General features: G+C 41.3%; 2 protein-coding genes across 8 annotated transcripts in view; both read right to left on the bottom strand.

The window, feature by feature from the left end:
• Window positions 1–2: 2 nt before the first annotated feature.
• chpt1 (choline phosphotransferase 1) lies at window positions 3–8513 on the bottom strand. The gene is made up of 8 exons (XM_069164740.1): window positions 8012–8513; window positions 5555–5702; window positions 5271–5412; window positions 5060–5144; window positions 4463–4594; window positions 4198–4356; window positions 3950–4075; window positions 3–1731 (listed from the first exon to the last, which is right to left on the bottom strand). Exons 1-8 carry the CDS (start codon window positions 8249–8251, stop codon window positions 1615–1617), a joined length of 1149 nt encoding a protein of 382 aa, XP_069020841.1. The 5' UTR covers window positions 8252–8513; the 3' UTR covers window positions 3–1614.
• A 597-nt stretch (window positions 8514–9110) lies between these two features.
• mybpc1 (myosin binding protein C1) overlaps window positions 9111–22400 on the bottom strand; it is a 31282-nt gene continuing 17992 nt past the window's right edge. For 4 of the 7 annotated variants that reach the window (XM_069164768.1, XM_069164770.1, XM_069164771.1 and 1 more), the window contains 19 exons: window positions 21208–21216; window positions 20795–20919; window positions 20583–20688; window positions 19819–19985; window positions 19552–19717; window positions 19367–19473; window positions 19146–19282; window positions 18471–18630; window positions 18277–18381; window positions 18005–18193; window positions 17365–17499; window positions 16755–16922; window positions 16535–16623; window positions 16265–16460; window positions 16019–16158; window positions 15775–15934; window positions 15208–15344; window positions 13200–13386; window positions 9111–10036 (listed from right to left, as the gene is read on the bottom strand). In XM_069164768.1, coding sequence (XP_069020869.1) covers window positions 9939–10036; window positions 13200–13386; window positions 15208–15344; window positions 15775–15934; window positions 16019–16158; window positions 16265–16460; window positions 16535–16623; window positions 16755–16922; window positions 17365–17499; window positions 18005–18193; window positions 18277–18381; window positions 18471–18630; window positions 19146–19282; window positions 19367–19473; window positions 19552–19717; window positions 19819–19985; window positions 20583–20688; window positions 20795–20919; window positions 21208–21216 — 2581 coding nt within the window. In that variant the 3' untranslated portion in view covers window positions 9111–9938. Of the gene's footprint in view, window positions 10037–11965; window positions 12006–13199; window positions 13387–15207; window positions 15345–15774; window positions 15935–16018; window positions 16159–16264; window positions 16461–16534; window positions 16624–16754; window positions 16923–17364; window positions 17500–18004; window positions 18194–18276; window positions 18382–18470; window positions 18631–19145; window positions 19283–19366; window positions 19474–19551; window positions 19718–19818; window positions 19986–20582; window positions 20689–20794; window positions 20920–21207; window positions 21217–22400 lie in introns of all 7 variants that reach the window. The other 3 variants (XM_069164773.1, XM_069164775.1, XM_069164769.1) reach the window with 3 other exon arrangements.

Below are 22400 nucleotides of genomic sequence, written 5' to 3'. Positions count from 1 at the left end.
AATGGATGAAAAATATTTTCTTTATTACAATCTTTTCCACTCACATCTGTTAGTAGAAAGGTGTCTCACTGTATTACTGAACAGTGCAACAAGGTGTTTGGAATCAAGGTTTTTACATGTCAATGCATAGTTCCAGAGTCCATCCATAAATTATGCAAAATTATCTTCTCAGGATATGTCCCTCGTTAATGTCCATAATCCTGCGGGAGCAGAATCAGAGAGGAAGATGATGTGGTTTTTCAAAGTAAAATCAAGAACACCATTTATTTTTGTTTTTGTTAAACCCTTAAATAGTTAACCGGGTCGACAGAAATATCCCTTTTGATCCCGAAGAACCTGAATATGTCAGATTACAATTTTTCAGTCATACTCAATCATTATTTAACTACTGATAATCCAACAAATCTTCAATTACCAAATGATTCACTCACCTATACATGACAGACATAAGTGAAGAAACTTCATAAGTGAAGTTAAAAAAAAAATAAAAAAAAATTCCAGTAGCGTTGTTTTATTATTACGGTTGTTGTATCTGTATGACACTTCAGTGAAAAAATAACAAACAAAAACACATACAAAGCTGCTTTAAATATTCACAAGTTAAACAGTAATTACAACAAAAATATTTAAGGCGTCTTCAGTTCATTTCTGTACAATCACGCTTAATTAAGTATTAGCCCTTCAGGGAGAAGAACAGAGAAAGCAGAACGAGTCGAGTGTTAATGCTTCATCAGTCAACAGCGCCGTGAAGGCCGGAGTAGAGGTGTTTATTTTATTTTCCAGGACTGTAAGGTGAGATGAGTAAGAAGAAATAAACACATCAGAAATCGCGGAGGTGTTTGTGAGCGCGGGCCAACAGAAGGCCTGTCGTCGTTTTTAGCATTAACACGTGACCGTCACCCCTCCACGTAGCTCGCTGACAACCCGCCAGTCCACATTGGAAACTTCATTGGAAATTATTTGAGGTTTCAGAGGTCATTTCAAAAATAAAAAATAAAAATTCAATCTGTATTGTCAAGCCCTGATTTGTTTCAGATCGAGTCGCATTCGTTTAGCAAATAAAAGAAACACGAGTTTCAACAGGTAATCTGTTTAGTTTTGGCATATATCAAAGACATTTGACTTATTTACTGATGATTGTCGTATATTTATAAATATATGACAATCCATCATGAGGACGTCTCTCAGTTTAAAGCAGATAAAAATGCTTTGATATTTGCCGAAGCTATAAAATACCAGTTAAAAAGAAAATATTTTGGTATTTATGTTGAAGGAGCAGGAAGTGTAAAGAATGTCCCTTTTATGTTATCTAAATGTATTTTCTGACAACATGCACTGATGTTTGAATTAAAATCTGACTGGCTTTTACAGCCAATCGGGATTTGAAGGGAAACATTCGAATTTTCGTTCACTAGATCGATGCCTTTCAAGCTTTTTCTTTTGGTTTGTAGTATCGAGTTGGTTTTGTTTTTCCATCTGGTGGCAGATTTAATCAGAAGTGGTGACTTTGTTGAGGCTGCAGTGGCTCAGGGTCGAGGGTCTCCTCTCGTCGTCTGCTTTCAGGAGCGGGGAGAGATCTGCGTCTCCCTTCGCCTCCTCCCGCCGGGCAAGCCGTCAGTCGTGGTGGCCGTGGCCCGGCGGCGTGATGCTGAAGACTTGTATGCGCAGGTGGGAGGCGATCTCGAGGCACACGCCTGTACAGTAGCGGGTGAGATCCAGAAGAGACAGGATCTGAAGACAAAGTGGATGGATAAGAAAAATTAGTAGCTGGATAAAAAAATTTACAATGTGAAAAATCTTTTTTTTTTTTTTTTTAAAGCAGGAACAATGTACAATATGAAAAAAAAGAAATACCGTAACTGGAAAAAAAAAAAAAAAAAAAAAAAAATCCAAAATGGATCTGTAAATAAAACACGCTTAGAAGTGCACCTTTTTATTTGTAATAAATTGTTTGAACAGACTTACTGGCCAACATTACTGATCCACTGATAAATACGTGCACTTCTGGGAGACATTCATCCAATAATGAATTTTAGTTGTAAATAATCCATTATTTACACTTTATGTGTAACTGACAGTTATTTGATTATTTTTTATATTGTTTGATGTCAGGTGTTTATTCAGTTTCTACACTTTTCAATGTACTTTTTCAAAAACATTTTTTTTTAAATAAAATTCTTCCTGATTCAGATTGTATCATGTCATCAAATGTTGGCTTGTTTCAGAGGGTGTAATACAAATAAACTTTATTATCATAGAGTAGTTCATGTAAAGTTGTTATGCACAGAAAAAGGCCTGACTGAAGTCTCGCTTACACCTTCGCCATCTTTACAGAACAGACGTTTTCACAGCAGACGTGTTGATTCATCCTCAGCAGGACAACAGCAGGTGGAACTGATAACACTAACGATGGATTCGGTCTCCTTTGAGTGTCTCCTTTGGGAAAGCCAGTGAGCCAGCGTGCACAATAGCAGGCGTGATTCATGTTATAAGTAACACCTGCGCTTTTTCCTGCTGTGACACGTCTGCTGTGAAAAAAGGTCCGTTTGCACACCGAGGTCGGCTCCACCTCGATTTAACGAACTGTGTTGGCAGCTCAGTTAACATCAGCTGATCTACAGCGGGAAATTACACTAGGTCTTGTGTAGTTAAGTTTTAATTTGTTCATTTAAGTTCTCTTTTAAAACGCTGTTCATTTAAGTTCTCTTTTAAAACGCTGTTCATTCAAGTTCTCTTTTAAAACGCTGTTCGAGTATCTTCACAAGTTAAAGGAGTACAGTTTATGACTACGACGGCTGTAAAGGTCACCTGACCGACAGAACCATCCAAGTTGTTCTTGGAAACGGTTTTGGAAAACGTGGAAGGTACGCTCAAGAAATACGTGGCAGCTGATTGGATGAACCATCTGTCCATCACCATCTATCACTAAATCAGATCATTGTTGTTTTCAAACAAACAGATGCTTCTTGTTACCGTCCCACTAATCCGTGCCTGTACCTGCTGGTCGGTGTTGGACACAAACGCGTAACTTGAAGCCTGACGAGGTGGATTCTCAGGGTAAGAGGTGCCTCTAAAGAATAAAGATTTATTGTAACCCATGTTCATCTTCCACATGAAAGCCGAACAGCCTGAAACCACGAAGGTTTGGAATCAGAGTTGCAAAGCGAGGAGAGACAACAAATGCGTCAAAGAAAGGTTTATCTCGAGTCATGTCGTCGGCTTTAAAGAAACTGCGTGCTCTTTGAACCACAGGTGTAACGAGTCTTTGATTAGATGGAAACCTGCAGAGCTCAGAGTCCCGCGAACAGCACTGAAGACTTTATTGTGAATTTATGAGTCATCAAGGGTGTGCGTTTGACTTGTCCTCCAAGTGTTTAACTGGGACTGCTGTCCACACCCGGTTCAGTAAGCTGTCACGGAAACGCTGAATTGAATTAGGTGTGTGAAGAAAATAGAATAGTTCCTTGTGTTTGTTGGGTGCGTCGTGGCTGCTGCCTTATGAAGCAATGAAATACAGTTAAATATAAAACCATAGAAGCCAATGGGGAGAATTTTTTTTAATTTATTTAAATATTTACTTTGTGTTTTAATTTAGAAGAGCTCCTTGAGTAAACACACTCTTTATTCTGCCCAGAGCTGAATGAAGAATCACTTTACAGCTGAAATGGAAAAACCGTCTACTGATAACGGTCATATAGATGCGATTTATTATCAAGCACCCGGCGATAAACTGTACACAAGCTGCACTTGGTGCATGCCGAGTGGTGATCAGTGGTCGATGCTGTTTAGGTTAATATCGGTTATCAAGTTCAGTTTGCTTGATATCAGTTTTGTAACTGCTTCTGTTTCAAGGTGCATTGCAGAAAGTTAAGTGTTTTGTTTTTTTTACTCAGGACTACAAGGCAGGACGTCTCAACTTTATTGAAAAAGTTATATAAATAGTACTGACCATGGCGATCCAGAGGACTATGTGTTCGTTGATGAAGCTGTTGAAGTACTGGTTGAGGAAGAGGAGGCCGGGCCCGATGAAGGCTGTGTCTGGGAGGTGTAACTCGCTCTTTGTCATGTGCGCTACCTGCAGAGGAGGCACATGACATACAGAAAACAAAATTAAATACAATCTGGGCTAATTCATACAATCAAATACAAACAAAGGAAAGACGCCAGCCTTAAAATGGAGACAAAATCTGAACGTACCACCAGCTTGTTGGAGATCTTGGCGATGACCATGCCGAAGGTGAGCAGGTATAGACAGGGGTGGTGCTCAAACAGGTGGCTGGACGACTTCTTGAAAATGATGAAGGCTAACGTGAGGATGAGGCCGATGTGCAGACCAGGAGTCAGCACGCTGGTGTCCTAAATAGCAGGACTGTTTATTAGGCACGTTTGTACGGAATATAATCTGCTCCACACACATTCATGACGTTAGAATAATTTTACATCTCTGGTTCGCGCCACTTACAGCCACTGTGGAGCCATTTTTTCCGACCCCTCCGTTCAAAATGACGTGGAAGTAGTTGTAGCAGGAGTACAAGGCGCCCCCGATGATGCCCATGATGGGGAAGACGTACAGCTTCACTCCAATGACGGGCAACTACGGAAACAGGTGAGGGTCAAGTTAAAGAGAAGACAAAAAGCATTCTCCTCATAGAATAAGAAAGGTGCTTATGTGAAAGCTGCAGCATGCCGAGCGTGATGGGAGGGCAAAGCAAAAAAAACAAAAAACAAATGCGGATGACATCATCAGCTTTTTGAGCCAGATCATGTCCAATAGATGACCTGTTGCCATGGCGTTAGCTACCCATATTTACCTTCTCACTTCTCTCATGTGATGTTAAGTCAAGCCTCCAAAGGCAGCACAGAGTAAAAGTAAAACACAAATTCTATTTAAAGACTAGAAGAACGACTAAAATCTAAGAATTTATTCAATCAAATTGTTTATAGCGTGAAAACTAATGGAGAAAACCGTTGAACTATTCACTGAAGGTGAGATGAAGGTGTCCCTGTGTGTACACTAGTTGTGAAGGTGACTGTACAAAGCAGATTGGTCTCAGGTTACCGTGATTTGCCAAAGGCTCACGCCTCCGAAAGCCGACATGATATACATGACGATGATGGCGATCTGCACCTCTGTGACGTCAACCCTGTGCAGAATTTAACAGGGAAGAGTGAGATTAATAACATCATAAAAGGTCTGCGAGTTAAACAAGAGCAGCACAGCGTCTGTGTCAACACTGGAAACCTTCAACACCAGTGAATGCGTGACTTACAGGCCGAAGCGGAGGGTCCCGGACACGTAGGTCTGCCAGTGGGCGCAGAAGAACATGAACATCCCGATGAAACCACAGAAGAACATCCAGTGCGAGTACGTTCCTATTCCACATGAAATGCATGTCCCCACGGCGACAAACACTGGAAGATCAAAACAGAGGCGGAGACAGTCAAATTATGAATGTCCCGTTGCTGAAAATGAAACCTTGCGCAATGTTTCGTTGTTTTTAAACAGACGGAAACAGAGTGTAGGTTTTTCGCGGTCCAGTGAGCGGTGAAGCACCTGTGGAGACGGCGTCACAGCCGTGGTCGAAGAGCTCCCCGAGCGCCGAGCTGCTGTTCGTCCTCCTGGCCTGTTTCCCGTCGATAGCATCCAGAGACTGGTAGATGAAGAGGCCCAGAGCCGACAGGAAGAAGGCCCATGACGGAGCCTGAACAACAGCGAGGGAGAGACAGAGACAGAGAAATTGTTATCTAAAGACAGCCCTGCTCACAACAAGGACCTCAAATTTGTCCTTTGGCAAAACAGCTGAGTTCTATTTTTATTTATTTGAACTATTTTGACAACTCATTTGGTTGTGAGTCATTTTTCCGAGTAAAAAGTAAAAAAACAACACAACCCCGTTACAATCTCTCAATTGTGAAGTTTTTCTGCTTTTCACTACTTTTAACCGGATATATATTTGGTTTTGAGACTGTCGGTTAGACAGAGGAAGACATTTGAAGATGTTGCCTCAGACTTTGGGAAACTGGGATGGAAACCTTTCACGATTCTCTGACACTTTATTGACAATAAACAATCTAAACAATAATAATTAGTGTAGTAAACAAACAAAAATAATAGATCGTTGCAGTCCTTAAGCAAATGGCTACTTAACTACTTGCAAATGTTTAATATTTGAGTCTGCATTTAGACATACTGATTGTGAACATAGTATTATTTGATAGTTACTCCCCAGATACCAAATGACTTAGTTTTGTGTGTTTTACCACTTTTTAACATATATATTTTAACACAATTTGTATGTATAAATCTAGACGCAATGAGTGCTTTAAAGTTAAAATTTCTTGCTTCTGCTGTATCTGAACTCTAAATCTAAATTGATCACAAAGAAAGATTGGTCAGTATTTAGGACGTTCTGACGTGGCTAACTATATCAGTCTGTTTAATTCACGTGTGTAAGTAGTAGTGGGATTTAAAATAGTACTTCAGTGTGTCAACGTCCAAACACCACATGTACTGCGTCTGTGTGTACTATCTGAAGGAGAGATTCCAGCTGACTGTACTAGGGTGGAGGATATGGACCATCTGGGCACAAGTGTCGGCCAACGCACTGTTTACCGCTACAATGAGTGTGTGTGTGCGCGAGCATTTGTGTATTTGAGAAATAAGAGTGTGTTTCCAGAGAGATCAAGAAAATATGCTGTCCCATGCTGTCCGAAGTATTCGGATTCAGCATTTTTTTTTTTTTTTTCTTCTTCTTCCTGGAAGTCCATTTCCTGAATGCCTCGTGGCCTGGAGGGGACAGAGTCTGCTTGGTGAGCTCTGCACTGTGTCCATGGGTTCATATGCATTCCTCTAATATGGACTTGTTTGCACAGCCGTGGCACTTTACAGCCCCCTGAATAAAAAAAGTGGATATTGGCCAAGTGGGCTTCAGTCAGTTCTGAATAATAGTGCAGACTTGACGTGCCTCTGCAGTTGTGGAATGTGACAGTAACAGCATGCTGCAAAAGGACTTTTGATTAGGTTGGGAGGTTCTCATGGTTGGACTGGGCAAAGATGCAAATCTGATAAACACGCGTCACTGTGCATTTCCTGCTGGAGCCACCGTTGCACAGTGGACCTGCAGACACAGGGTCATAGGTCAACTTACATGCAGCAAAGCACATTTCTAAATTTTAGTTAACTCTATTTCGGTCTACGAAGCCGAGACTACATTACAGGCTATTTAAACGGGTCTATTTTTAGTTTACCCTTGTGCAAACACTGCACCATTGGACCTACATGCTAATTTGAATAACTCCTCAGTGTTGCTAAATCGGTTAGCTCCCTCCCTGACGTCGGCCCCTGAAGAACAACGACACTATTTTGTTTTTTTTCTCTTGAATCTGTTTTGCCATCAACAACGCTGCATCACATGAGGGCGGACACACAACAACACGTCAACGCTGTCAACTTTCCAACAACGTAGGGCGAAAACACCACATGACCGCACGTCTTTCCCCCCCCCCCCCAATACAGTTCTCCTGGAGAGAGACCACGTTACGCCAACAAAACAGGCGATTTAAAGCGTCCTTGCTCGTGTGTGCCCATTGAAACTCAGCACCTTGTAATTTAACGTTTTCCTTTATCACTGGGAGACGGCTTCTAATTCGGCTTACACTGTTTTATAAAAAGCTATCGTTCATTTCCAGAATTTAACCATTTGACATTGCCCTAAAATGCACCGCCGAGGGCGTTAGCGAACATAATGACCCCATTAGTAAACTGGAAATCGTATTAAATTAAGAGTAGCTGTAAAGCTCAAATACATGCCGAATTAACAAGTACTTTATTGATTTGGAAAAAAAAACTTTAATCCCAGCTTTTGAAGCGTGTGGAGTTTGCAGGCGGTCACGTAACCTTAACCTGCGCAATTTCTGAATGGAGGACGGCGCTCTTCCCATACTGGAGCGAAAGCACATAATTGGGGGGTTGGGGGGGATAAATCTTCGCCTTTGTAGAAACTTTACTCACCTCCTCTGTTGCCGTGGGACAATAAAACACGAGCACCACCGTGGAGAGGATATTGATCATCAGTCCAACAATAGTCAGCGTGTTTGGTGCGATCCATGTCGGTATTTGCTGCACAAGCCAGTTCCAGTAGATCTGCAGCGGCGGCTCGAACAGGGACCGACCGGAGGCGCTGTATTTATGCTCCTCCAACCGCTTGAGTTGTGCGGGTGACAGCGGCTCCGGCCACAGGAAATGTGGCATTGTTTTTTTTGTTTTTTTTTTCTGCCTCGTCACTCCTCAAAGTAACCGAAACAACCTCTCCCCTATAAAAAATCCCGGGGTAAGCGGCTCGGAAGAGGCTACGCCGTTTTTAATCGGTCGACTCCCGAAAAGTAGCAGCTCATTTGGTCATTTTTTTTTTTATAGCCGGGCGGCAGACGAGGCCATTTCCACGGCGGAACCAAGAGATGTCGATAGTCTGTGCGTTTCTGATCGAGGTTGCGTCTCGGCAGGAAGAGACCGTCCGGAAGGAATAACGTGGCTCTCAACCGGGAAGTTTAAACGAGCAGCGCCTCCAACGAAATAAAAAAAAACAACAAAAAAAAAAAAACAGTGTGGGAAAACATCATGACTGCGCTTGCAATACAGTACAGTTGTGTTTTCTCATTTGGCTCGTACAAATGTCAAAAAAAAAAAAAAATAACCCAAGTTAAGCACACAATTATGTAATAAGGCAGTTTTTAATCCCTCTAAGGAACTCTTTAATATAATGTATTTAAACAATTAGGTCACTAAAGGAAAACATTTTTTTTTTTAAATGCAAACAAGCAAATGCATTTAAGTATTAAAATTAAAAGCATTCAATTCAGAAAAATGCTACTACCATGTATTATTCATGTGTAATCGGCTTATACTGTTGTAACTGGTCAAGATGGAGCTATTTTGAATAGGACTGGCACAATCGATTTAGTTTTATTACATTTGAATTTATAAAATAATTCAAAAGAGAGGAAGCAGGTCCATGATCTGTTCTAGCTTTGAGACCGATAAATCTGTCACTCATTAACCCCAAGTACCCGTCTTTAACAAAAACAGGTCCACGCAAGAAGAGTATTTACATCGACAGCAAATCTTTTTAAATATATTTTTTTTTTTTATTGGCATCCATAGGTCATAATTACAAAGGTAAAGGCATGCGCACATGACTGAGCCTCAATCAAACCTCAGTCCAACATGAATCCAAAAATCACAATGTGTCATGCAGAATATGGACTGTGTGTAAACCTCTACACTGTCTCAATTATTAGATGTAAATAACCTACACAGAAAAAGTGAAACTAACAAACGTTAGTGCGATTGATATCAGATGGGTCAACATGTTCATTTATCCCTCAAATCTGTTGTCATTTTTCTTGCCATGTTAAAGTTCACTGACACCATACAAACACCAAACCTCAGTGTATATATTCCCATTTCCCTCCTTTGAGACCCCAGAAGTAAAATACTACCTTCAACAAGCACTCCCAACAAAAGTCCACTTGTAAATACTACAGGTGTGTGTCACTGTTTGTGCTATATGTGGTTTGTATATGTTGGTTTTTTTTTGTTTTTTTTTTAATTATTTTTTTTTTACACACTACAAGTCCTTTTTAAAGCGAGAACCAAAACACTGTCGACATGCATCTGAGCGGACACAGACAGACTCTTTCAAACATAACAGGGTGACAAAGAAGATGATCTGGATTTACTTTTCTGTGGGAACTAGCTCCAAACCTGCACACAGCATGCCACACCGCAGACAAGAGCACCCTCCACCACACCCTTCCTCCTGTCCCGCCATCCCTCCGTCCACCCTCAGGCAGCCGACCTCAGCACGTGTGAGAAGAGGGTCACTAGTGGCGGCAGATGTAAGCAAAGCCAAAGTGTCTTTTTTGCACTGTGTTCAGTTCTATTTCTCCTGCTCAACAATCTTCGTCTCGTTCATGTACTTGTCAATCAGGTGCAGGGGCACGCCGCGCTTCATGAGTTCGAAGAAGGTGAAGCCTCCTGAGGGACGAGAAGGAAAACTCTCTCATAATATTGTTAGGAGGGACTGAGGCGTATGTGGGAAAGTGAAGAACAGAGAGAGGAAGATAAGAGAGAAGAAGAGAAAAGCTGAAGAGCAACAGGTTGAGCGCAGCAGAGCAAACAAAATTCAAAGAAGGGAGGCCGGGAGCTCGCAGCACTGGAGCGAAAAGAGAAAAGAAAGCTGCTCAGAATTGGCTTCCTGTATGCACACAATGCAGTTTGTAAATCGGTTTGTCCCAATTCCATACTACACACTTATTGTCTGACTTACTGTTTTTGCAGAAAATACACAACAAAACGAAGCCATGCTCGCAGCTACGTAACTCAGACACGGCACTGCTTTCAGTTAAATCCGTCCAACGGGCTAACAATGACAATTCTAACATGCTCATGACGGTTTTCATGTTTATCATCTGAGTTTAGGATATCGGCATGCACATAATTACCATTAAACACTAAATGCAGGTGAGTCTGATGGGAGTTTTATCCATTTATTTGGTAAAAAAAAAGTACTGGACAAACTTTATTCTGAAGGGAACATGGAGGGTACATCATCTGGGAACCATGAATAAGTTGATCTAATTTTGTGCCAATGTATTTAGTAGATAAGAAATAGTGGTTAATGTGGCACCAGGCGAAAAAAAAACTTCAGAAAATCACAGAGGTCACATGTATTCATGGGCACCATGAATGTTTGCCCTAAATTCCATGGCAATGGTACCAGGATACGTTGTTTAACCAATTTGTCCAATTAGATGTAATGAAAAAAATAATGGAAAATTTGACAAAAAGAAAAAGTCAGGGAATCACTGACGTCGGATGGATTCATCCTCTGGGAACCATGAATATCCGGACAAAGTTTCATTGCAATCCATCCCATAGTTTGTGAGATATTTTAGTCTGCACCAAAGTGGTAGACCAACTCCGTGACCAACAATGCAAGATACACATTAGCATGGCCAAAAAAAAAAAAAATCAACATACTTGACAAAACAAAACATTTTCCCAGTAGACATTTTGACTTATCATTGTGCGGAAAGCACAGGTGTATTACTGATGACTGCATATCACTCTGGGTTCTGCTTTTATGCACGTTAGTCTTCCGTCCACCAAAATGTCTGCTGTGAAAAAAGCCTGTTAACCTTCGTCTTTAATATTTTCCTATGCAATCTGTTGTGGGACAAAAGGGTCAAAAATGTTGACAATGCAGAGCACTATTTTGCAACTTTCCCCATAAGAATACACTCCGAACTCATAACCTGCTCAGTATTTGTGTGTAGTGTGGAAGTGGGACACTGCTTACAGCAAAGACACAATAGATTTAACAACCAGGTAAAATGCGGGTCCACAATCTTTACAAAAATCCAGATTAATGAATAACACCTTTAGTCATCCGCACCAAGCAAAAGGCAACAAGAGAAACTGTGCCGTCTCTGTTTATGCGTTCGCCACTCATCAGGCAGGTCCAAGCACGACATAGAAATATAATTTAGTAGGCTTTCTTTGGATGCATGATGTTGTTCAACAGCAGCCAGAGTCTTCAGTGCATAAAGTATCTCAATCCCCACAGATTATGCTTTTGATTTCTCAGCAAATGTTAGAAAACTTTTTACTCACCTTATTTCTGGCACAAGTTACATGAGAGACAGTCTTTGAATTCACATGATTTCACACCAACAATTGGTTTAATATTCAAAACTGAGCTATTAAAGGCAGCCAGCTAAGGGGAATCAGGTAAAAATCTGTCAAAAGCCGTCATGCAATTGTGACTTGTTCTTTCTCTGGATCCTGCTTTCAGAACGGACGCTACAGTCCCGCCGGCTGAGAGAAGCAAGGTTACACAGGCTGGCTGAAAGATGCATAATGAATGACATAAGCTTCATATGCCAAAACCATATGAAAGCTTACCTTTATATGAGAACATAAATTCACAATTCTTGAATTTGGACTGGGGGAGAGAGAAGAGAAGAGGGGTTAACAAAATGTTTACATGGAGTTATATGTGTGCACCAGGGAATACTGGCGAGTTATTACTGAACTCTTTTAAATGAGGAGTTAACTGTGTGGCATAAAGGAGACACTGGACTCTCTGGAAAACAGTTTAAGATGGAGACATTAAATAATACAACACAAAAACACCACAGCTCTATATGCCATGCCTACTCGGGTGTGACTGGTGACAGACTGTGTGCTGAGGTGGTGTGCTGTGATGATGGACAGGATGGCTGGATGGACTGGGCTGGATAGAGATGTGTGACGACACAAAGGATAAACTTCTGCATGTTTCAGTGATGGAAAAGTGTCACCAGATATTATGTGCACTGCACACACATGAACGGATTATTATAATATCATTATTTATGCATATTTTGAAAATGATGTTCAGTAATGGGTTGCACGAGATGTTCATAAATTCTAAATTTGCAAAGTTAAGTTTGAATGGAGATTTTGCACATTGGTGAAATAAAGCTGGTTGCACCAAACAAACTAATTCATATGTAGACAAATTGACGACGCTAATGCTTATTATCTTATTGGAGTCAAAGACAAAAAAAAAAGTAATGGGCTGACATATGTAATGTGATACAAATATAACTCTGTTTGAAAAAAATATGCTAATAATGCTCGACTAAATGATCAAATGATGTTTGCTAGATTAGCATAATCAGACTTTCCATTAAAAGATACTAAACCTGACACATATAGGCTATAGATATTTCCTAGCAACCAATTTACACATTACTAAAGACATTTGTTGAGTTTTAATGGTGCGGCCCAATGAGAGACTTCATAACACTCAAACCTCATAATGAATTTATGAATAGCTGGTGCAACCCAGTCCAGATACTTACATGTCCACCGCCCATATCGTCCCTTTGCTGAACTGTAACACACAGTTCAAACACTATGGTACCCTGGTGGAGTTGGTTTCCCAAAGTCGCCTTGCTGCTTCACACTCATTACAGAGTGGTGATTGTGATCATAAATGAGTTTTGTCTTTAAAATGTGAAGGAGCAAAGATCTTGAGAGGACATAGTTGGAATTATTATACCAAGTCAGAAATAAAATTTGGGAAACCAGACCCAGATACGCTCAGGTACCCAGGGAGGCACACAGAGGGGACCTCCTGGTCCACACTGACCTTTGACCTCCAGTTTGCATTCGACTTGCGCCTCTCCCAGGTCGTTAATGGCCTTGCAGGTGTACAGGCCGCCATCATAAGGACTGGGCTTCCTGATCTCCAGAGTGCAGACCCCTTGGTTGCTAAACATACGGTAGCGCGGGTCATCGAGGATGATCATCTTATTCTTCATCCAGATCACTTTAGGCTGCAGGCAGACAGAGAAACGTCAGCAGCATCATGATGGTAATCCAGCAGATAGACCCCTTGGTTTTCTTTTTAAAAAGTTTCCTCTTAAAGGGTCATTCTGGTTTATTACAGCTTTTGTTTTGTTCACTTTTTGACTGTTCATCACCTCAGTTGCGGATGAGTTTAGGGAACAAAGTGTCACTACAATTTGATCACCTTTCTTAAATATTTAAACTTAAAATGTATCTTTATTCTGCCGTCGCAACAGTTAAACATTGCAAAATGCAACATGCTGTCTACACAGGATCATAGAGATATCAAGCATTGCTCTAACAGCAGGATCCTCCTGCAGGAAACAGCAGCAGCAGCGGGGGCGCTGTGGTCTGTTTGTTTAGTTCCCCCCCCCCCCCCCCCACCCCTCGAGAGGGCCCCCCCTTGCTACTTTAAGTCGATTTGAGGGATTTTCAAAGCAACTGGACTAAATACAAGCTTGTAGAAGTCGATTAAAACAAGAAGGTGGCCGCAATGCAACTTTATTGATGCTAAATCCCAAAGAAGCGTCCTGCTGAAAATGTTAGCGAGGAGCAGGCTTTGGTCAATAAGCAGGAATTAAACCTGACATTACTGTCCATGGAGAGGGATATTGTCAATGAGGCTAAAAGGTCTGCAAGGATGAAGAAGAGGAGGAGGAGGAGGATGGTGCTTGAAGATCAAGTCACATTACTGTGTTCCAATCAAACGTTTGTGGACTTGATTCGATCTGACAGCTGCTGGTAGAAAACGTCACTGGTGAGTTGTTTCATGTTTATTTTTTTGTGATGACATGCTGACTTTTTTTGTTTTAATTCTTTCGTTTTGCTTTTCTTTAATCGTGTTGTTTGTTGCTGCTTGTGTTGTAGACCACCGTGTCTGCTTGGTTATTGTAGCAACAGTAAGTCTGTTATTGTTTGCACAAGCGTTGTTTGTTTGTGGATCGATGTGGCTAAATTATGTGGGCTTTTATCCTGTTTTGCCACCAACATTAATGTCAAACTGTGTATTCATTTGCCTTCTGTGTCCTCGGTTGCCTGTTTGGCTACTTTAAAAATTTAAAAAAAAAAAAAAAACTTTTTCAGACTGAAGTTTAAATAAATTGATGGTAGAATTTATGGTTCTGAAATGTCCAATTAGCAGTTGAGCTGCTTAAGTATCATCAGGTCTCTTTGTGTTGATAAATCCATGGCATTGTTCTGCCTTTCTGTCTGTTATGCAGCTCCATACAGCCTATATTAGACTGTATTAGGACCCACTGAAGAGATACTTAAGACACCTTTCCACCAAACCATATTTGCTCTGAAGCTACAGTGCAGCAGCGAGTTTATATGAAACCTTTTCCTTGCTGCATATATCTGATTTGCTCTCTTGGTCTTGTAAAGGACCTCTGAGATTTCCTGAATGAGTTTAAGCTTCACTACCAAACTAAGAATTAAACCTGAGAGATAAAAAACAAAACAAACAGGGACGGCCAGGTGGTCAGACAGGTAGTAAACAAGCCAAACGGCTTAGCCGGAGTGCTTTATGTAAACCAATTTATTTGGGGTTAAAACCATATTAAAGTGAAAGCATTAGGCTGTCCTTGCACAGGAATTTGCAACAGTTGAACCAGGAGATCTGTAAACTATGATTGATGTTCATAACAGAAAAAAAAAAAAAGGGATGATCCTTTTAAAAATTCACTATTTCATTGCTTTTTGTGCACTGGGAGGAAAATCAATGCTAAACTCCAACACAAAATCCAACATGATCAGCACTACAATGGACACACACACACACCACTTTTAGCTGTAATTCTGCCACCTACCCTTGGGTTGGCACGGACACTACAGTTCAGAGTAGCATTGTAGCCGGCGACGGCAAAAGTGTTGATGAGCGGCTGCGTGAACTTGGGCGCCTCCTTGAAGTCGTGGTCGCTGTACTCGGGCACTTTCATCTGCGAGCCTGTGGGGGGAAGTGTAAAGGAATGGGGTTGTGCATGATACTGGTGCTGAGCGGTATCATGTGGGGAATTCCCTATGTGATGAGGGAAAGACAATGTTTGTTTTTTATTTATCACGGCTGACACTGAGACACCTCTGTTCAAAGGCCTGTCAGTCATACCCCGAACCCTGTGAGATTTAGAAGTGAGGCTGTGGCTTAGGCTCACTTTAGGGTGGAAAACATCACTGACAGTACCTTTCAGATAACAGCTGCGAACAAAACGACAAAACAACAAAAGACAGCAAATGGAACAACAACGTTACTAACATGTAATAATGAATGTGATTTGTTCCAAAGTTTGGACTTTGGAAGCATTTTCCCCCATCAGAACGTAAAGTCAGGGAACATTTGTACCCTTTTCCTTCACACTGTCGAACACAGTCAGTTGTACCTTCTTTGACGATGAGAGCGCTTTTTTTGGTTTGAGTGGCCTTTTCACTCAGGCCGCACATATTCTCAGAGAAGATCCTGAAGAAGTACTCGTTCCCAACCACCAGTTCTGTGATGGTGATACAGGTGCGATGGTAGTGCTCAATGCATGTGTACCATTCCTGGAAAGCAGAGTAAAGCCGTTGATGTGAATACAAACAAAGACATATTTCGCATGTTCATTTTAGAATAAGTCCCTCTTTTACCATTGTCTTCTTGTCTGCTTTTTGAATGGTGTAGCCTATAATTGGGGCGTTCCCGTTGTCTTTCGGGGGGGTCCAGATCAGAGCTACATTTCCTCCCCATACTTCTTCAATATTCACACTATGAGGAGGTCCAGGTAGATCTAGAAATCAAAGAAAAATTGAAGGTTAAAAGCAAGGCTTATTAATATTATTTTTTTATCATGTTTTTATGATCGTTTTGTTTCGGAGAATGATAGCTTCACTTACCTACAATTTGTATATCAAGAATGGCCGTGTCCACATGGTTTTCAACCTGCACTGTCAACTCGTACTTCCCAGAGTGGCTGCGCTCTGCTTTGCGGATGAAGATGATGCTGTCACAGTCTGTGTTGCGGATGTTAACGTGGGAAGGCTCGATGGGCTTGCCCTCCTTGAGCCAGGTGACCTTCGGCCGGGGTTTGCCCTGCCAACACACAGCGACATGAGTTCAGTGTTCTGTTAAGAGATGTGTTGCATCAATGGAGCTCGGAGATTTACCAAAAATGGGACCACAAGGTTGACGGCTTCTCCAACTCTGCGAGTGTATGTCTGCTTCAAGTGTCGTGGGACGCGGATCTTCGGTGGTTCTGAGGAGGAGTTACACCAGAAGGTTTGTTATGGAGGAATGATCTTATGCGTCAATACTGATGCTCGTTTCACTTCTTTTTTCCACCTTTCAACCAAGTTGAACGTTCATTATAAACCTCTCAGAGCTCACCAATGACCTCTTTGACCAGGATGGAGTGCTGCAGGGTCCGTGGATTGCTGGCTCCAGCTGCGTTGAGAGCTTTGACTCTAACTAAAATTTTAGACCCCGGGGTCAGCCCTGTGATGGTGTACTTGGTTTTCTCTGTTTTTTCCGTGTTGGATATGACCCAGTCGTTAGCTGTAGGGAAGAAAAGAAAACGGTCCAGCTGAAATAATAATGCTTATGTGTTTTGAAAGTAACTCACTTTCACAATCCTCATTCATGTTTTAAGACACTACAAATTCTATTCAGTTATGCAGGCCATAAAAAGGGAAGGAGAGAGTCGCTGCTGTGGAGATGTCACACTGTCTTGTCTAAATGCTTTGGTGTAAACTGGCAGGTTTAAAAATTTTGCAGACTGGCAAACTGAGAGTAGTTACAAGTTTCAAATCATCTAATTGGCTTTTAGACTTTCAACATAGGCTCAGTTTGGTTGCTACACATATGATCTGTTTGCCTTCGGGAATTTTTCCAGTGAAGGCCTCGGATGAAAAGATTGTAAATTAAGTCATTACAAGTCATAACAAGTGCGATAACTTTGTCGTGGGTGTTGGAGTCCTTTAGTAGTGTTTTGACTCACTTCCTTCTATGCAGTACTCCACTAAGTATCCGTCCAGCCCAGCAGCTCCGATGGTTTCAGGAGGACGCCACTTCACGGTCACTGTGTCGTCGGTGACGTCGTCCACGACCAGCATGGTGGGCTCACTGGTCACAGCTGAGTGGAGATTAAGGTTTTAGACATCACACGATTTAAAGCTATGATTCTACCTTTGTGTTCCCTTAGTTTTTGGTGAGTCATGAACACGTGAGCAAGGCTCCTCTTCTCTCTCTGGCTGGTATGCGATCAATCTCCCTCTCAGATCTGAATAGTCTGTGCTCTTGCTAGCTATTCTTGTATTCTGAATCATATCTAACTCCTATTGAGCCCTCTGACAGACCTGATCTCCTAAACCTCTAATCCGCAGATGATTTGGCAGCCATTAAAAAGACATATTTAATATCTTCTAAAGCTCCTGCGTGTCCAGTGGAGGTCACTGTCAGAATGCTTGGGATGGTGGTGGAGAGGACAGCTGCATCACTGGGGGTACCAAGGGCAGATCACACAGGCACTATCACAGACCCACTCCTTGAAATTTCGTCCCTTACGTGAGGGTATATTATTCTTTCCTGGACAGATTTTTGGCATTCACACCTCGTAGGGTGGTGTTTATGTTACTCACCGAGGGGAGTAAAGGCTTTGGATGGTTCGCTGGGTTTGGACACACCGATGGCATTGACTGCAAAGATCCGCACTTCATATGGCACTCCTTCAATCATCTTCTTGGGTTCAAATGAGGTTTCTTTAATCAGGTCAAAGTTCAGTCTCATCCATCTGGAGCTCTGTTTCTTTTTTCTCTCGACAAAATAACCTTCAGAGGGCATTCAGGAATCTTGTCATTTAACACCAACAAATACATTTAAGTTTTGGTAATTAATACGATGCAATGTTTACCTAATATTGGTGAACTTCCATCATATTTTGGTGGGTCCCATGTCATAGAGCACCAATCACCTCCCACCACTGGGACCAAAGGGGCTTCAGGAGGGTCAGGAATGTCTGCAGACAATTCGCACTCAGGTCAACGAGTCAAGAAACAAAAGAACAAATCTCCTTGTGATATTTTCTTTTGAAGTTTTTTTTCTTACCGACCACCTTGATTCTGATGCTGGCTGTGGCCTCGCCAGCCTCATTCTGCAGGACTATCTTGTAGTTCCCCGAGTCCTCACGCTCCGTGACCTCAATCGTCATGCTCGTCTGGTCGCCGTACGTTTCAGCTCGGACTCGGTGACCCGACTCGAGAATCACCTGCAAAAAGAAAAATACTTGGCGACTACAACATGATCTTTTAAAGCATAAGGCTGGGGATATTCTATGTGTTTATTATTGTTAACAAATCCCATCAAAAGACCAACATTGAATTTATCTTATGCCCTTGTCATTTGCATTGATCATTGCCCGACCTCTTAAGACTACAAGCTTGTCTGTAATGTTATTTAATCATTTAACAGATTATCATAAATGGATGCAAATTAATTACAGGAAAAAAAAATGCCATTTGTTGATTTTATTCAGCAGTTGTCTATTGAAAACATAAAAAGACAGAAGCAAGATACATAATCCAAACACATAAGCTTTTTATTCTACTTTTTGGACTCAATCAACAAATAGTGAAAATAGTCCCTAAAATGCATTGTTTACACCTCTTTGAGTAATGTTTGACAAGTACCCAGCTGTTTTAAGGAATTATGCAGCACATATTTGCAAGGCATTTTTAATGATTTAATACTTTAGAGTTAAATACTAATTAGAAAGCAGCTCACCCTTTCTCCCTTCATCCACACCACTCGGGGTGCTGGTTCTCCACTGATGGGGATCTCCAGGCGAAGTTTGTTTCCTGCCACGATCGTGACGGTGTTGTCTGGGAAGTTTAAGCTCTCCAAGTGTACCTGTGGAGGGTCTGTGCAAAATCGAATTAGATCATGGAAAAATAGAAAGCATATAGAAAGATATAAGAAACTCCAGTGAATCATAGTTTGTGTACCAATGATGTGGACTCTGGCAGACAGGCTCTGTGTATATCCCTCAGGTACGAAGGTGTAATCTCCTGAATCATGAAGGGAGCCGGCCTCAATTTCAAGTCGGTGGACCCTAAAAACCAAAAAGATGTCAGTTACAGGTTGTGTAAAACTGGTTTTCTTTGGAAAGAGTTCTATAGAAGGGTCATACTTATTTCTATGTATGATGTTGATGTGATCGTTGGGCTGGATCAGCTGTCCATTCCTGTACCAGCGGCCTGGGACGTTGCCTGGGAAGATCTCACAGTGTAGCTTGATGGGTTGACCCAGCATAACCGTTATGTCCTGCAGGTCCTGGTACACCTTCAGTGGTTTCACTAATTAAAAGGACAGAGATGGACCACAATCGAGCCAGTTTCTTTAAAAAAAAAGCATGCAAGCAATACAAATAGCAATGAAGTGAGAAGATACTACATACAGTCTACTTGAACGTGAGCCTCAGTTGTGCCACCAGTGGCCATGATGGAATATGTTCCAGTGTCCTCTCTAGAGGCGTCATCAATCACCAAGTAGTGTTTGGTTCCCTCACACTTTACTCTGTATCTCGAGCGCACTCCTGTTGGTACCTCAACACCATTCTTCATCCTGAAGGAGCATTTTAAATAGTCACATAAATAGGTAAATAAGCATTTAACAACTTGGAAGTCCTAAACATGGTGGTGATGATTGTTTATTACACAACATTTGTCCATTTTTTGGGCCCGCTAAAATATATATATTTTGCATTTGAAAAAGTATACTTTTCTGAGCCCAAACTGGCTTTCCAGAGCATCAAGCCCCAAAAACACACAACCATATAGTCCACCCATTTCTCCCCTCAAATACAACACACGGGAGCGTTTCCAAAATTTTGAATGTTTCAATTACAGAAAGATAATGGTTTGGTTTAAAATTATGATTTTAACGTTGCTGCTTCCTTAAAGTTATGCCACCTTTGTTGTCATGGCAACACTGGTATCTTGCACCCAAGACGTAATCTGAACCACGTTAAACGTAACTGTGTGTCGTAATAACCTGCTTGCACATAAGGCTTATGGGAGTCTCCCACAGACGCATCTGAAAATGTATTTATTTTGCATTAAATCAACACCATGTGAAAAATTTGACTTTGTAACAATCAGTATAAAAAGCACTGACAGTCTTTGTAGAAATGGACTTTAAATGCATCATTTATTGTCTTACCATTTGACTTGAGCGCCTTCCTCTGACACCTCACACTCCAGCTCGATCCTCTCGTTCACTGTGGTCTTCACGGCCTCAATACCTTTAACTATCTTAACTGGTAACTCTGTAAGGCAAGAGAGGAAGATGTAACTGAAGACAGGTTTACTAGTACATCTTGGGTACAATTTGTCAGACGTTGTCGTGAAAAGCCGAAAAGTTAATAGAGATACCTTTAACAAACAGCTCTGTGGTGCATTTGTCCTCCCCTGCAGATACTGAATAGGCTGCGTCGTCATTTATGCTGCAGTTGTTGATGACCATGATCCTCTGTGTGCCCTTATGCTCAAATATATACCTAGATAGGAAGTCCATTAGTTACATCACTGGTTATAAATCTACCAGCCAATTTACAGTGTTCCTAAGATAGGAGTGGATTTTTTTTCAAAATTATCAAGTACAGAAATGACATTATTATTCAAAACCAAATGTACAAAATTGTGTACAAAATGTAAGGATACATTTTCAATCTGCATGCTTCAAATACATTTCACAAACCCAGAAGTGAGACTACACACAGAGGGGGCAGGCTCACACCAAAACTGTGACATGGAGAAGGGAGAATCGACCGGATGGATGGACTTACTTCCTTTGACTTAAGGTCAGCAGTAGAGCCAGAATGGGGCCGGAGCACAGGAAGTAATTATGGCAGACAGGAAGGAGCATCATGATATGACAGACAGACAAGACAAAGATAGAGAAACATCATGCCTGGAGGGGGAGAGTACGTGGTTGGCAAAAGTGTTACAACAAAGAGATTCACAGAGAAGTCTTCGGACCAGGGAGCCCTGGAGAAAATGCCACCGGAGACCAAAACCAGAAAACAGCAATATCCTCCCAGATGGCTTTAACTTAAGATGGCTTTGAACATAATCTTCAGCTAATGTACGTAAGGTTAGACATCGGGTTTATCTAGTTCACAGCTCTACAAGTCTGTAAACTTAATATCTGTTTTCTATTCAAGGATTGTGTTGACATTGTTTAATGCTAAAACACGATCTATCAGTTTGGTGTTGATTTAGATACTGTAGACCAATGGTACTGCTTTTTAAGAAATAAAGCTGATGAGAGGAACTGAAAACCCAAATAATGAGTTTATAATTATCAGTGGGTTGGTCACTATGAGTGAAACCCTTTCCACTATACATATAGGCATTTCATCCATTGTTAAAATATTAGTTATAGCAGCTTAGCATTTGCAGAAGAATGTACAGGGATATATAACATTATTTTATTCTGTTTCCACACAGATTTCACTAATAGTACCCATTGTCCTCATGGGACACTTGCAAAATATGCAAAAAAAATGTAATCCTATCCCTCCAGCTACAGTATAGTTGGATAATAATAGTATTATACCTAAATAGGAAAGTTCTTAATGACACTATGGGATTTTACATCTATTAAAACTGTTCCAAAGCCAGTCTTGGTTAAAGACCTGTGAAGGAGGTACCACCTTTTTCCTGTACTGAGGATGACATGTAAAGCAGTTCATGGCATTTACAGCCAACAATTGACATCGTACATTGCATTTTCACCCAAATGTAGCTCTGGGGCCATTTGTTGTGAACGACCCCGTGAGATTGATCCTAATATGTGTGTGAGATTGTGTGGAAGCCAATTGGAGCCACATTAGAGTCGAGAGAATGTTATTTGTTTGCTGGGCGTAAGCTGGCAATGGTTCACAGTGTAATGGAGTGAACTGGCTGTGTCTTAAGCCACTGTTAAAATTTGATATACATATATCTGAGGGTGGATAAAAAAAAAAAAGTTCCCAGA

The sequence above is a fragment of the Embiotoca jacksoni genome, unplaced genomic scaffold, assembly GCF_022577435.1.
Source record: "Embiotoca jacksoni isolate LCO1_2020_lvr unplaced genomic scaffold, fEmbJac1.0.p SCAF_32, whole genome shotgun sequence".
Taxonomy (NCBI): Eukaryota; Metazoa; Chordata; class Actinopteri; family Embiotocidae; genus Embiotoca; species Embiotoca jacksoni.
The sequence above is the reverse complement of the archived record's forward strand: the minus strand, read 5'-3'. Positions and strand labels throughout refer to the sequence as shown.

Excerpts from the sequence above, each read along its gene's own strand:
- chpt1 (XM_069164740.1), bottom strand. The coding sequence starts at position 8,251 with ATGCCACATTTCCTGTGGCCGGAGCCGCTGTCACCCGCACAACTCAAG. Across the intron at positions 5,703-8,011 it reads GTCCCACGGCAACAGAGGAG|GCTCCGTCATGGGCCTTCTT; the intron begins GTGAGTAAAGTT and ends GCTGTTGTTCAG. Across the intron at positions 5,413-5,554 it reads CTGTGACGCCGTCTCCACAG|TGTTTGTCGCCGTGGGGACA; the intron begins GTGCTTCACCGC and ends TTGATCTTCCAG.